The sequence below is a fragment of the Lingula anatina genome, chromosome 1 (assembly GCF_051362555.1).
Source record: "Lingula anatina isolate TDL-2025a chromosome 1, LinAna3.0, whole genome shotgun sequence".
NCBI classification, from domain to species: domain Eukaryota; kingdom Metazoa; phylum Brachiopoda; class Lingulata; order Lingulida; family Lingulidae; genus Lingula; species Lingula anatina.
The window spans coordinates 38,112,630-38,128,322 of record NC_141767.1 but is presented as its reverse complement, the minus strand read 5'-3'; the positions used below and the strand labels follow the sequence as shown (position 1 = coordinate 38,128,322).

At 32.6% G+C, this 15,693-nt stretch overlaps 1 protein-coding gene across 11 annotated transcripts in view; it reads right to left on the bottom strand.

The window, feature by feature from the left end:
• Positions 1–15,693, bottom strand: part of LOC106160932 (uncharacterized) — a 60,469-nt gene that overhangs the window by 28,324 nt on the left and 16,452 nt on the right. For 5 of the 11 annotated variants that reach the window (XM_086994379.1, XM_086994424.1, XM_086994404.1 and 2 more), the window contains exons 23-54: positions 15,514–15,627; positions 14,519–14,629; positions 13,995–14,108; positions 13,562–13,684; positions 12,902–13,024; positions 12,375–12,497; positions 11,743–11,865; positions 11,162–11,284; positions 10,664–10,789; positions 10,251–10,373; positions 9,846–9,968; positions 9,487–9,609; positions 9,163–9,285; positions 8,765–8,887; positions 8,387–8,509; positions 7,202–7,324; positions 6,801–6,923; positions 6,342–6,464; positions 5,671–5,793; positions 5,196–5,318; positions 4,879–5,001; positions 4,582–4,704; positions 4,177–4,299; positions 3,820–3,933; positions 3,480–3,593; positions 2,050–2,172; positions 1,717–1,839; positions 1,374–1,496; positions 1,053–1,175; positions 760–882; positions 392–505; positions 71–184 (exon numbers count right to left, since the gene is read on the bottom strand). In XM_086994379.1, coding sequence (XP_086850505.1) covers positions 71–184; positions 392–505; positions 760–882; positions 1,053–1,175; positions 1,374–1,496; positions 1,717–1,839; positions 2,050–2,172; positions 3,480–3,593; positions 3,820–3,933; positions 4,177–4,299; positions 4,582–4,704; positions 4,879–5,001; positions 5,196–5,318; positions 5,671–5,793; positions 6,342–6,464; positions 6,801–6,923; positions 7,202–7,324; positions 8,387–8,509; positions 8,765–8,887; positions 9,163–9,285; positions 9,487–9,609; positions 9,846–9,968; positions 10,251–10,373; positions 10,664–10,789; positions 11,162–11,284; positions 11,743–11,865; positions 12,375–12,497; positions 12,902–13,024; positions 13,562–13,684; positions 13,995–14,108; positions 14,519–14,629; positions 15,514–15,627 — 3,873 coding nt within the window. The remainder of the gene's footprint in view (positions 1–70; positions 185–391; positions 506–759; positions 883–1,052; positions 1,176–1,373; positions 1,497–1,716; positions 1,840–2,049; positions 2,173–3,479; positions 3,594–3,819; positions 3,934–4,176; positions 4,300–4,581; positions 4,705–4,878; positions 5,002–5,195; positions 5,319–5,670; positions 5,794–6,341; positions 6,465–6,800; positions 6,924–7,201; positions 7,325–8,386; positions 8,510–8,764; positions 8,888–9,162; positions 9,286–9,486; positions 9,610–9,845; positions 9,969–10,250; positions 10,374–10,663; positions 10,790–11,161; positions 11,285–11,742; positions 11,866–12,374; positions 12,498–12,901; positions 13,025–13,561; positions 13,685–13,994; positions 14,109–14,518; positions 14,630–15,513; positions 15,628–15,693) is intronic. The other 6 variants (XM_086994430.1, XM_086994438.1, XM_086994387.1 and 3 more) reach the window with 5 other exon arrangements.

Sequence of the window (15,693 nt, the reverse complement as noted above, 5' to 3'; positions counted from 1 at the left end):
TCATCGATTCATATCTGTTCATTTTTTAGTCAAGAAATGGACTCTATGAACTCTACAAACTGACTGTTACCTTTTTCACAGTCATCTCCTTTAAATCCTGATGCACAGGTACAGGTGTAGGAATTCACACCATCATTGCATGTCCCTTCATTTTGACATGGTTTTCCTGCACAGTCATCAATGTCTATAAAAAAATTATACACAGTTGTAGCATTTAACAAACAAATAAGTGTACATGGGTAAATATATCTTGGTTACTTGATAGTAATTTATTTAATCCTACCAAAGTAAATTAAAAATGACTGCAATGGTTCAAATCACCATAGGCTGTTCTTATAAAATGAGAACACAAAAAAAAATATTAGCCTCAGAAACTTAAAATAGCACTTACCTGTTTCACAGTGTTTGCCAGTAAATCCAAGGACACAATGACATTGGTAACCCAACACTTTGTCCTCACATGTGCCTCCATTTAGACATGTGACATCAAGACAATCATCAACATCTGAAGCAGACATTAAATACATATGCATATACAGTCTACCTTAATAAACTTATTATTTATTATAATGATAAATTTCAATAAATTATCAACTTGTACATAAATTCCTGAATACATACAGTTAAACAGCAACCACTGAAAATGTAAAAAAAAAAACCTTGGATTGTCAATAGAACTGGAGTTTATTTAGAAAGTGATGCACTAACAATGAAATGTCACCTGTTTCACCATGCATCTGTACCACCAAACTAACTTACTTTCACACATTTTGCCGTCAGCCATGAGAGTGAAACCCGGAATACATGAACAATAGTATCCTCCATCTTCATTATTACAGTCTTGCTCACAGCCACCATTATTTGTATCACACTCATTGATATCTGAAAATATAAATATCATATGACAAGAACTTCAATTTCATAGATACTAAAAACACCAGAGATGTTATCAATCAATGGAGTTTTCTCAACATTTCTCACATAATTATTTTCAAAACAGTTTTCTGACATTTTTATTCAAATAGATACAAAAATAGACATGTTGACATTACCTTCACAAGTTTTCATGTCACTTTTCATTCTGTATCCGTCCTTGCATTTACAATCATAGGAGCCAGGACTGTTCTCACATATCTGATTGCAACCACCATTGTTGTTGTCACACTCATTTATGTCTGAAATATGAAATATGAAAAATGGAATCAAAGCAAATAATGACACGGAATAATATCATATCAGTAACATTTTAAAATATTTAATGGCACACAAGCATACTCCACAATTTATATCTAGATACGATATCAAAAATAAATAGTGAATAAGTCTTTTTGTACATTGGGATTCAGTTACAAAGTTTCAAAATTTATTGTTACCTTCACAGGTCTTCATATCTGCTGTCATTCTGTATCCTGCTTCACATTGGCATTCATAGCTGCCGTCATTATTCAGGCACTTTTGATTACAGCCTCCATTCTGGTCAAGGCATTCATTCACATCTGAATTTTCAGAAGTTTTAAATGTTATCCACATAATATCTAAACACGTAACTGACAAGCTTGGTTTTTTGACATAAAACATCCAATTTGAACTTAAGGGGTTATAATCCAACAAAGATATATGATGATTCAATATCTATACCACAGTGTACACTTCATAGCTCCAGCTATATAATACTAATCTTTTTATTTATATAGAAGGTTGCACTTAAGACATTACCTTCACATGTTCTCTGATCTGGTTTCATTTTGTATCCATCCTTGCACTGGCATTCATATGAGCCATTTTTGTTCACACATATCTGATTACAACCACCATTGTTGTCAAGACATTCATCTATGTCTGAAATGTCACAGTTCATTTATTAAATCAGTGGTCTACCTTTTTTAAGTACATCAAAGTTGGCACACAATGTATAAGTATAAAATTAAACAAATGTCAGATGCATTATCCCATGCCCAGAATATTCTTAAATAACAGTCATTCAAATACATATGTTATCTTTTATGAATTAGTTTCAAACAGAAGATTCATCATAAACCATTGCTGTACCTCTGCATCCTCTGCCATCATCTTCCAACATGTAGCCAGATTTACAAGTACAATGGTATGAACCTATATCATTGATACAATTGTGATCACAGCCTCCATTGCCAACTGCACACTCATCAATGTCTGAAATTAAAAGGCATAATGTAATGACCCTTTTTGTACATATGGAATGAATGTCCTAAACTTATATAATTTTAGTACACTTTATTCAAGCATTTTAATCAAACTTATAAGCCTGCAACAGATAAAAAAATCATGAAAAATAATTTTACTCCGTTTCAGAAAAAAATTTAATTGAATTTAACCAGTTTGTTTTTTAAAAAAAAGATAGAGGTACTTTCTAAAAGTTAAAAACAGCATCTATGAATAAAACAAATCTTAATTCAAAATCTAAGATTATTTATTTTGACTACCCAGGATGACTGTATATTTATCAACTTTGCTATCACTCTCCTTCTTCATGTTGACAACCTTTGTAGATGGCCAATTAATAAGCATCTAGCCCTGGATATTTCAATTGTTTCTAATTTCCTCACATAATTATTAACCTCATAGAGACCATATAGTGCTAACCTTGAAGCCTCCCCTGGCCCCAATTTATGTGCACAAATACATGTAACTTTGTTTGCAAACATAACATACAAAGATCAAACATTTTTAGAAAAACAATACTTCAGGCTAACTAAAGCTTACTTTAGAAATCTAAAATGATTTGAATTACTTAGAATTATGGACTCTTTAAATTTAAATTCTTATTTGACAGCCAGAGAGGAAAATCAAAATCTGGATGTTACAATACACAAATATATTTTTATTTCTTTATATTTCTGCTTGAAAATTCATTACAATTATGCAACACGAGTTATCTTAAAGTTTGTAGTCAAAAAAATTAATCTTGATCCTTGTTTTAGTTTTTAAGTTACCTGGAATTTATTGTAATATTTAGGTGATCAGAAGCTGCCATTTTGTCTCTAGTTTTTGAAACATGCATCTAAAAATCATGTCTTTGCATTCCTTTTAAACATTCCCTAAAGTAGCTCAAACAAGAGCCAACCAATGTATCTGAATGTACATCTTGGTCTTTTTCATGAAGTGATGTTCAAAATGGTACAAAACACCAACATTTCCAAAATACCCATGTATGCGGTTTTGGGCCTTTGGGGTAAGTGAGAAATGAACAGCACATGCATATATTTTGACAGTATCTTTGGGGTAAAATGATGGAGCTACCCATGTATATATTAGATGGGTGCTTGCAAAATCTTTAAGTTATGTCAATTTATTTCATTTTTTCACAGATTCTGCAACTAGAAAAAAGTGAAAACTTGGTCAATGAGAAGTTTTTTAAACACTAGCAGCGCAGTATTAACAGCCATTACTACTGATAGCTTATTTTCTATTGGTCTGAATATATATGGATGGTTATATACCTTTTTCACAGTCATCTCCTTTAAATCCAGATGTACAGGTACAGGTGTATGAATTCACACCATCATTGCATGTCCCATCATTTTGACATGGTTTTACGGCACAATCATCAAAATCTGTAACAGACAGAATTATTTCTCAATCTTTCATCAAAACTATTTCACTGAATATGGCATGGCTGTCAATGATGCAGTTAAAAGGAGAAATCATTAACCATATTAATTAACCTACTGCACACATAGCAATAGTAAGAAGTGTATTCAGCATTAGAAGGATTAAAATTTTTTACATTAATAACTCATCTCATACTTCCCTGTCTCCCAGAACATTTGTTATACTTACTCGTCTCACAGTGTATTCCAACAAATCCAAGGACACAGAGACAATGATATCCCATCACTTCATCCTTACATGACCCTCCATTATGGCATGTGACACCAGCACAGTCATCAATATCTAAAAATCAAGCAATTTTCCAAAAATATTGAATATATTCTTCTTTTCAATTTAGTAATTACTCAGAAAAGGGTTGATTGAGAATAAATTTGCAATAAATTTATTACAGTGTATGCAAATTAATTAAAAATCATGAAATCATCTATATTTCTTAGCCAGCACAAAGATTTAACTTATACACTTACAGTATTAAAACATCTAAATAGTTATTCTAAAAATCACAAACTTGTAGGGCCAACTTACTTTCGCACATTTTTCCATCAGCCATGAGTGTGAATCCAGGTTTACATGAACACCAATGTGAGCCATCTTCGTTATTACATATCTGTTGGCAGTCACCATTGTTCGTGTCGCACTCATTGATATCTGTGGAAGTTAAAATTACATTAGGCACATTTTTCTATTACTACATATTGAATATTACCAAATATTTTCTGTCATTTTTTCTCATTCCTTTACAATGTTCTTTTGGTTCAAGGGGAAGATAGTAACAAAAAAAATTATGGAGTGATTGTGCCAAATTTGTCCAAAGATTTCTTTTATCGTTTTTGGCACAATTTGCTTGGTTTTTTTTTTTTCTTTTCTATGAGACTTTACTAATTTAATATAAAGCCGTGTGAAAAGACTTGTTTGGATATTTGGTTCTACCTTCACATGTCTTCATATCTGGTTTCATCTTGTAACCTGTCTTGCACTGGCATTCATATGAGCCAACTTTGTTCACACATATCTGATTACAGCCACCATTGTTGTCAAGACATTCATCTTTGTCTGAAAAATTCAAGAATAAAATTTCAGTTGGTGCTAACACATGTAGCAAAAAAGTATCCTCCAGGAAACTGGTAAGATTTACAATTCAGGCAAAGGAACATATTTTACAAACCACTGGTAGCAGAATCTTCTTACATAAAAAGCTATTTCACAGGTGCAAATGAAAAGAGTTACCTTTACAAGTCTTCATATCTGCTGTCATTTCATATCCTAATTTACACTCGCATCTGTAGGATCCAGGTTCATTCACACATATCTGGTTACAGCCCCCATTGTTGTCAAGGCATTCATCCACATCTGCAATATGACATATATATTAAGAATCTTAAATCAAGTTTCTAAAGACTGTTTAATAGATCCTGCAGTACTTAAAAGTTTATCAAAAATCATTACACCATATAGTTAGGTACTATCATTTTAGAGCACTGGTCATTTCTATAATTCACATGACTATGGTTGACATCATTTTGCAAAGATTTAAAAACACTTACCTTTACAAGTCTTCATATCTGCTGTCATTTTATATCCTAATTTACACTCGCATCTGTAGGATCCAGGTTCATTCACACATATCTGGTTACAGCCTCCATTGTTGTCAAGGCATTCATCCACATCTAAAAAAATAAGAAGATATTCTAGGAAGTACTTCCCAAAGTGATATATCTATAACTCAAGTTCCAACTTACATAAACAGTGCTTGTAGTTTAATTGACGTAAGGTAACATTTTTGCATTTCACTACGACACAATTATCAGAAAGTTACAATTGAGCTGTGTTTAATACACACAACAGTCTTAATCAGTTTAACAGATATCACTTGCAGCCTTTCCTAAGGACCAAAGCAATGTTAAAATAAGTGTAAACGTAGACTGAAATAATTTTACAAGACATATTACAACCCTTGCTATTCACATTTCGTTTGTAACCATTGTTGCTAGGGCAAAATATAAAAACGCAATTAATTACCTTTGCAAGTCTTCATATCTGCTGTCATTTTATATCCTAATTTACACTCGCATCTGTAGGATCCAGGTTCATTCACACATATCTGGTTACAACCCCCATTGTTGTCAAGGCATTCATCCACATCTAAAAAAATAAAGGAAATCAAATAGCGTTTTTACAGATCTGCTCACAGCCTCCATTATACCATCATCACATTCATTTATTACTGGAACTAAGGAAGTCTAAATGTAGAATATTCATGCCTAAATAAATTGGTTATAGTTGCTTTAAATTCTTAAACTAGGTCTTAAATTGTTTTAGAAGGACTTAGTTAACCACACATTTAATTATTGTACATAATAAGTGACAACAGGCAGCTTGCTTTTTCTGGCTGTCACAATAAAGGAATATATCATAAATCAGACAAATCTTATTTTCTGAGAGAAACTGGGACATTGCCTATTCCTTGTTGCTGAAATAACCAAACTGTCACCTCAAATAATTTATCAGCATGCCTGTATAGAAACAAGAGGCATGTGAAGATTTCTGGACATTCACCTGATTCAGAAGTAGCAGTAAGCCTTACGGAAATTTCCAGTAACTGGAAATGGCAGCAGCTAGGGGACTTGCTGATAATGAAGGAGAGTGTCCAGAAATTTCTCTATATCTCAGGCTGCTGGTGCCACACTTACCTTTGCAACTATGTCCATCCTCATCCAACATGTAGCCATCATGACACAGACAGTGGTATGACCCAACATCATTGACACAAATGTGTTCACAGTTTCCATCGTTTACTTCACATTCATTAATATCTGAAAATAATTTTAAAAATGAAATTAAATAAAAAAATAAGAAGAATATAACTTTTCAATAGATGGGTGATTATTTATTCATTTCTTTGTCCATGATATATGATGCATATAATGTACATCTTGCCACATGAGCATACTGTCATTTGATGAAATGCGAGGAATGTAGTTACAAGCAATGTAGGAATTTTAATTAAGTATTTCATACATTTAAAATGGGACTACAGATGTAATTCATGGCAAACATGATATTATAGTTAAACTATATAGCATAATGAAAAAAAATGAATTCACTGTAAATGCAATATCTTAACAAATACAGTAATTACATGCACTTACCATCACATGAATATCCATCTGCATTGAGTTTAAAGCCCTTCCTGCATGCGCACACGAATGAGCCTGGCGTATTCACGCATATGTGTTTGCAGTTGTTTGACTGGTCTTCACACTCATTATTATCTGTTATAAAGGCAAAAATAATGGCATTACAGTTTATGACTAATTTTTAGCTGTTTACATAAGAAATTCCTTTTATACTAAAAATTGTCCTCTTCACAATTAAACAATGACAAACCTATAGGTGGAAACCCACCAAAATGTATGAAGACTTTTTGCCAGTTAGATCTTAACAAGTGTGTCCTTTGACAGAACTTGTACAAGTATATAGAATTTGTTCCATGTGGAAGCTGTAAAAGGTCACATAAAATAGTTTTTTCCCGTAACTAAAATGTGCTAACCTTGGCAAGTTTTTCCATCAGCCATAAGAGTGTATCCAGGTTTACAAGAGCAATGGTAACTTCCAGCGTCATTGTGACAGTAGTGATGACATCCTCCATTGTCAACAAGACACTCATTGATATCTAAAAAAAAGCACAATGTGATGTCAATACAAGCAAAATCCTTGATTAATAAGCTTAAGAATATATTATCACAGGTTTTTTACAGACCCATGCCAAAATCATCGATGTTATCAGTCAGCTAGCAGATGTGTTCAGCAGCAACAATGAATATCCAATTTGAATTTACAATGGTGCTGTCTACAATATGCACTGCCATTTGTGTATTCTTTTCAAGTATTTTTTCGAGTCAATTTGACAAATATGCACAAATTGAGTCTGTTGTTGTTTTTGCCATGTGTGTCATTTTTATAAAGCCAGTAAAGCAGGAACGAAGTATAATGCTCTACAAACTACTGAGCATTGTGTTTGTTCCCTAAAAGCTAGTCAACCACCTGTGAACAAACAGAGGTGTCATATACATCTTGAGAATTGGCAAGTAGTGATCAAGCTGTTTAAAGCACATCACCCAGCTTCATTAATTAACATCTCCGGTGACACATTAATATAGAGAGGTAACATAACAATGGACAGGAAGCCTCATCATGTGCAGCTCAGGTAGCAATCAACTCACCTGGGAGTTGCTATTTCCCAAAGTTTTATCTAAAAACACTTCAAAAATCACCAGATGTTGCTTTTTTAATTTTATTATTTCCTTAACTTATCTTAATTAAAAAAAAAACTTTTTAATTGTAACTGATAACTGACTTTTTATTTTACATATATCGAATTGCTTTTGTCAAATTCTTGCTTTTCTTTAACTTGTAAAGTCTTTTGATGCTAACTTATTATTATTATTATTATTATTATTATTATTATTATTATTATTATTATATTCATAACATTGAAATTTGGGCTTCAGCCATTTTGTTCTGTGCATACAATTTTTACAAGTACCACAGCACCCGTCTACAAGTAAGTTCTACAAAATTTCTGTTATTAACCAACCTAAAAAATTTCTCAACTTCGTTATTAAGTTATATAGATAGTCCAGATTGGAATGCCATGGCCAGCACAATATTTATCAATACTTCACCAATTAGCAATTTTCTCTAACTTGCTGCAGTTTATCTGTAAGTGCCTTACCTTCACATGATATTCCATCTTCTCCCAAAATGAATCCGTCACCACAAGAGCAGTAGTAGCTGGGTTCTGTATTCACACAGCCTTGTTCACAACCACCATTATTGTCTAAGCATTCATCAATGTCTAAGAAAAGGAAATACATATTTTGTGTTCAACAAAAAAAAAGAAATTTGGTATTTCACCCTAATTTGGCCGAATTTCAAACAGTTATAACCACTCTGTCTCTGATTAAAAAGAACATTAAATCTTGCACTTACTTGCTTCACCTTTTGGCAACAAAATATTTTTCTCTCTTTCTTCAAAACTATCAAAAAATTCAACTTGGAATGTAGATCAGTCAAAACAAAAACTATCCACCCATTTTGTATTTTTTCTTACCTTTACATGTCTTGCCATCGTCCATCAATTTATACCCATCACGGCAAGTGCAATAGTGTCCACCGTATGTGTTCGTACAGAAGTGATCACAGCCTCCATTGTTGACAAGACATTCATTTACATCTAGACAGAAGAGAATAAAAATGTAAATATTTGATTATGCAGCAAAAAAATTTCATTAACTGAAGGGTCAATCACTTCAATATGCCAACTCGTGTTGAATTTCTTTGACCAATACATTAAATTAATTTTAGCATAAAAAAATTCCACTTTAATTTCTGTTCTGCTTACTTTCAATTTCTCAGCCTTTTCATACTAAAATAGGTAAAAAGATATTTCTCATCTTTTCACTTTGATGAGCCATCTGCTATTTCTTCTACTGTTGAAAAATTATTCACCTTCACATGTTTTGCCATCATCCATGAGTGTGAATCCAGGAATGCATGAACAACTGTACCCGCCAATTTTATTATCACAGTTCTGATGACAGCCACCATTGTTTGTTTCACATTCATTGATATCTGAAATGAAAATGGCACGAACCAGTGGAAACAAATGGACAGAGAGAGGACAAAAAGATTCCTAGAGAGAAAGAAAGAATATCTCTCTAGCCATCTTTTGAAATTTCCAAACTATAAAATTATCTTAATAAAAAAGAATTGGTATTTTTCTTCATTATCAAAAATGTTCTTTGAAAGGTTTGGTTGAAATAAACATCTTACCAACACATCCGTGCTTGTCTGGTTTAAGCATGTATCCTTTAGAACACTTGCACTCATAAGTTCCTTGCTGGTTTATGCAGATTTGTTCACAGCCACCGTTATTAGTTTTGCATTCATCAATATCTGTAATGAAAAACGTACAAATAAAATTGTGACACAATCTAGGCTGAACCTAGACTAGAAATGTTCTTTTAAGGTTTTTATATGACAGGCAAATTTCAACTGATCAACAAAATGTATAACATACAGTGTACTATAGATTTACAGGCCAAATGATAAGTTCCTTCGGCAGTTTATGAAGATTTCATTATTGACAGAAAGTTACACATATTTTAGAGCTTGAAAGCTGATATACCCACCATGACAGGAATGCAGGTCTTCTCCAAGCATATAGCCTCCAGAGCACTGACACTCATAGCTTCCTGGCAGATTTACGCAGGTCTGAGCACAGCCACCATTTCGGTCTGCACACTCGTCATTATCTGACAGAACACAAATTGTCAAATGAAACAGAATTACACCAACGACTGACCAATATGTGTGATTAATTGCACCGTTATGTTCATTCCACATACTTTTCACTGTAAAATTTGAGTCAATTTACCTGAAAGAAAACATGCTGCTAATATCTGCAACCTTGCACACAATTGCTAATGAAATAAAATATACAATAATACCATTCACACCTACCGTGAAATGATATTATATAAATGGCAAAATTCTTACCATTTTGTTTTTTCTTAGATATAAACAAAGAGAATTACCTTCACACATTTTCCCATCATCCATTAGTGTGTATCCAGGTTTACATTCACAGGTGTATCCTCCATCTTCATTATTACATATATGTTGGCAACCACCATTGTTTGTATCACATTCATTGATATCTGAAGATTGAAAAGCATGTTTGTTGGTTTTATCTGACAAAACCAAAATCCAAGTTATGCACACTTGTGACAAATTTGTTTAAAAATCACATTAAAAACAAGCATTTTATGAAGAGCCTTTCAAAAAATAATAAAAATAATAATAATAACAATAAAAGCAACAACAACAACTACAATAATAATAATAATGAAAACTGCCAAATAGAAAAACTTCTTGTCTCTTGTCAAAACTGTAGTGTCTGCCACTCATAAAAATAAATTAAAATTCCATAAAATAATATTTTACTTACCATCACAAGACTTCTGGTCTTCGGCATTCAACATGTATCCATCTTTGCATGCACAAATGTGATTCCCCGGCTGGTTGATACAAATCTGCTCACAATCTCCATTGTTAACAGCACACTCATCCACATCTAGAAAAATGTCACCATATATAAGAAACTGACCACAAGCTATGATCCCATGACAGTTGGTGTACACATGTATTTGTACAGATACAGGTATATGTATCTTTGTTGTTTTTAATTAGTTAATGTATGAGGTGCCATGTATATTTCTCACTGGATACCTGTATGTGTGCTAACTTATTGGATTCAAATTCAATTTTGTGTTATTTTACTTTCACCTAAATGATGGCTTAATATCAGCTACTAATTTAAATTTGATCAAGTGCATTTCCATCCTTTCTCTGTCTCTCTCTTTCTTCTACTTTAGTGTGTGTGTGTGTGTGTGTGTGTGTGTGCATGCGCCTGTGTGCATGCATGTGTGCGCCTTCCTGTGCTTACCAGTACAAGTCTTGCCATCATCATTGATGAGGTAACCCTCCTCACAGTCACAGCTGAAGCTACCCAGTGTGTTTGTGCAGATCTGATCACAGCCATCCAAGTTTTCATCACATTCATCAATATCTGGAGAGAAAACATTTCAATATAAGGAACACTGAAAATACACTGGCTAATCTTATAGCTATCTAAGTAAAATAATTATAAGGATCATAATCATTTGCACACATATAATAGCTAAATGAAAACAAAAGTATAAATTATATAAATCTTATAGTTTATATTTAATAAACTTCATATATCAAAGTTTTATAGGAGTATCATAAAATGCTGTGAGTACATTTAACAAAAGATAAATATTATGGCACAAGGACCTTAGAAATTCACTTTTTACAAATTGGCAATGTATAATATTTAACAAACAAATACATATACTCAAACTACCAGTATTATAATTCAATTAAACTTGCCATGTTTTGATAGTTTCTAAACATGTATACATTTAAGTAGTCAGATTAAGTTATACAATATTTTAAATACTAGCAAAAATGACAAGGAAGGTTACTGTGTACAAGTCATCTTACCTGAACAAGATTTCATGTCATCACCCATCCTGTAACCTTCCTCACATTCACAGTGGTATGTTCCTGGGGTGTTGATACATATCTGTGAACATCCACCATTGTTGTCTGCGCATTCATCATTGTCTAAAAAAGTACAAACATGGTCAAAGTTACTTCCACTGTCTTTGAACAGAATTATTTTAATGTAAATTTCAGCTACTTCAGGTATTCCATAATTCTGCAAAAGGACGACTTTCAAATTGATTTTTCAAATCAGTTCTAAAATGCCTATCAGCCACATAGATCTGTAAATCTTAAGTCCAATCTATTAGTATTTGGTATTAACAAAAGTGCCTAATGAATGAATGAAAACTTTGGCAAAACAATGTCCAGGGAATCAGATGTAGTGCTTCATTCCTGATTTCAAACCATGTATTTACATAAATTTACTAATGCTTTAGATATCAATCGTCTATCTGGATAATAAAATGCACATACTTCATTTTTTTATATTTTTCTCTCACTGTCCCAAGCCAACGTACTTCATTTTGTCACATCACTATAGAAGAAATGACAGTTTTCTTCTCTCTCTTTTTTTTCATATTTTTCTCTCACTGTCCCAAGCCTAACCCTATATGTACGTTGAAACTTACCATCACACTTATGCTTATCAGCATTCAGAGAGTAACCATGGTTACAGTGACAGAGGTAGCTTCCATCCAGGTTCTCACAAGTATGAGCACATCCGCCATTGTTCTCACTGCATTCATCATCATCTGGAGAAGAAATGCTGATGAATAGCTATATCACAGTTTGTCATATAATAATAAGAATAATAATACTTATAATAATAATGGTGGAAAAAGCTTAATTTCATAGGATTTCTGTTAACACATGTAGGTTAAATACCGAGATATAATTGTATACCTAAATTCATAATTTAAAAATACATTTTTTCTTTGTTCAAATATTGAAATAATGTTGCAAGAGAAAGTGACTTGAAATGTCACCAGAATGGTACCGCATGAAACCCTTTTTATTAGTATGACTATAAGCACCACACGAACCCATTTGGCCATATAATGAATTCCTACACTTGCTTATTATAAAAAAGATACATACTTGAAAATATAGGCTATAAACACTACTATACAAGCTTAAAATATGAAGTCCCTCTTACCCTGGCAAGTCTTTCCATCAAGCATTATGGTGTATCCTGGTTTACAAGAACAAGTGAATCCACCCACAGTGTTGTGGCAGTTTTGGGAGCAATCATGGAGGTTCTCAAAACACTCGTCAACATCTGGGGAACATAAAATTTTAATGTTAAAACATTGTTGTCACCTTTATTATATGATTATCACATATGATTCATAGGTAATATGTAGACAGAATTCTATTAAGCTCTATTTGGAATCCCCTCTCCTTCACTAAAAAAAGTCCACAAGAAATAATTGCTAATTCCATGATACACAAACAAATCAAGTAACACAAAACATCTCTGCATAAACTGTAACTCATGGCATATTTACTCAATAGAAATTAAAAAGGTTATTAACTAACTGAATAGCTCAATTACATGTGCATTAGATTTTAACTGAAATCAAAAAATAATTCTTTCTCTGCAGATCGCTTGTCCTGTTTTCTTAACTTCCCAGGTCAAACAGTTTCTCACTCAAAACTGGATGTCAGTATTCAAAATTGAAAAATTTAAATTTACCTCATTAAAATTTGCAAGAGTGGAGACCAACTGAATTTTCCCAGAAAGCAGAGATAACACGAAGAAAATACTGTGGAATCCATAACAGCTAACCCAATTTTCATTTTAAATTTTCCTTACCATTACAATCCTTCCCATTGACAGCCAGTCTATACCCACTGTCACAGGTACAGTGGTAGGCACCATCGGTATTAACACAGTTCTGATTACAACCTCCATTAGCATCAGAACACTCATTAATATCTGGTGATAAAAAAGAAGGTAAATGTATTAAAATGGTGACAAGCACCTTGCTTTAGATACTCAGAATTATAGGGTAAACTTAAGAAAGATTCTCGATAATCTTCCATATTTTCAAACAATGTAGGTCTCATTTAAAACCATGACTATGAAAAAATTCCTGTATGACATTATCAATATATTTATCCATCATTTTTTTGAGACAATGACTATTATATAATTTGTCATTAAAATTGCACAAATCATACAAAGACCTGTAATAAGGTGTTGGAAATGTTTTGCAAATTCAGGTTGATGTACCAAGTATTCTTACCATCCTCACAGTGGGCTCCCATCCATCCAGAAGCACAGTGACAGTGGTAAGCAGCTATCTCATCAATACATTTACCGTCATTAGCACATGTGACTCCAACACAGTCATCAGTATCTGAAATGTAAGGAAAAATATTTACTTGATTTGAACATTTTATGGACTCAACTATTAAGGCAACCTAAAGCTTAATATTGCGGTGGGTGGGGGGGGGGATCGTGGCAATCATCACCATCAAGCATGGCCTGCATTTCATTTCCATTTCAATACAGGCAAGATAACGAAATCTAGTACCACTGGCTAAGTATCAATGAAAGCATGAACTTATTGGTTTTTACAGCATCTTTATGTAACTTAAACATTTTTTTATTCAGTTAAGTGTAATTTAGTAAATTAGTATTCATTTATCAACCATACTATTTGTTTTTTCATGAATTTGATAGCCTTATGGTGATTTTTCCTCCTTTTCTTTGTAATCAATTACAAGGAGAACAACAACAGAAACTACAACGATGTTAAGAACTTACTAGTTTCACAGTGAATACCCTCAAAGCCAAGGCTACAGTTGCAGGAGTAGGTGGCAACCTCATCTACACAGGCTCCATTCTGGCACAGGTTCTCCTCACAGTCATTGATGTCTGAAAGCACACGACATTTGTTAACACTTTATATCACAGCTTAAGTGAGCAAATTTTGTTGCTTTTTTCAATCTTAAATTGATATTAAAATCAAAGAATTAAGACATAATATTACATAATTATTGAAATCCCTTCATTGTTACTTAAAAGATGAAAACTACTACTTCATAATTTTCTTTTATGAGAGAAGGAATGCCCTGATTTATCCAGTTGCGTGGCATCAAATGGTAGTATTTATTTATCAGGACTAGATTTTTTTCTCGTTTAATTTTTTAACATTAATTTTTTCAAAACATTAAAATATAAGAATATACCAAACTTAATACAAAATAGGATTTCTTCCATTTTCTTTTTCAAATATCAGTCTGGGACATTAGCCACCAGTCCTATGCTGCCAACCAGTAAAAATTTTGTTTGGACCAGTAGATTTTTCAGAATGTGTGAATTTAGTGATCCAACTTGGCCATTAGAAATTTTCAAAGTTTTCAAAAGAACTTTCGGTTTAATTTAATTTTTATCTGAAATGTTTCTGTTACAAGATGATTTTAAACAATTAAAAAAATGTTTGGCAATTTACTGCAATTTTTATTTGGACAAGTAGGTTTTAGGAAAGTGATGGTCTGTATGGCCTGTAAGCTGAAAAGTTTATGACACAGGCTGAAATTTATGTTACATTATATTTATATTCTACAAATAATGCAAGTTTTAAGTTATCTTTGTCAAAATAACATTTCATGTAATAGTATTCAGATAATAACTGAAGAAATTCTATTGCATGAAAAATTAAATTTTAACTTCCTACAGTCACCATCAACAAAAATGAAGATAAAACATACAAGTGTATTCTTGAATATTGATATAAATGCTGAAATAATGAAACTAACTTGTTTCACAGTGTTTTCCAGTAAAGCCATGGATGCATTCACAAGTGTAGTCCTGAATTTTATCAACACAAGTTCCACTATTCAGACAAATAACCCCAACACAATCATCAATATCTGGAAAGAAAGAAAGAAAAATTATGGCGACTTTAATACACTACAACAATAAAAATGATTTTGAAA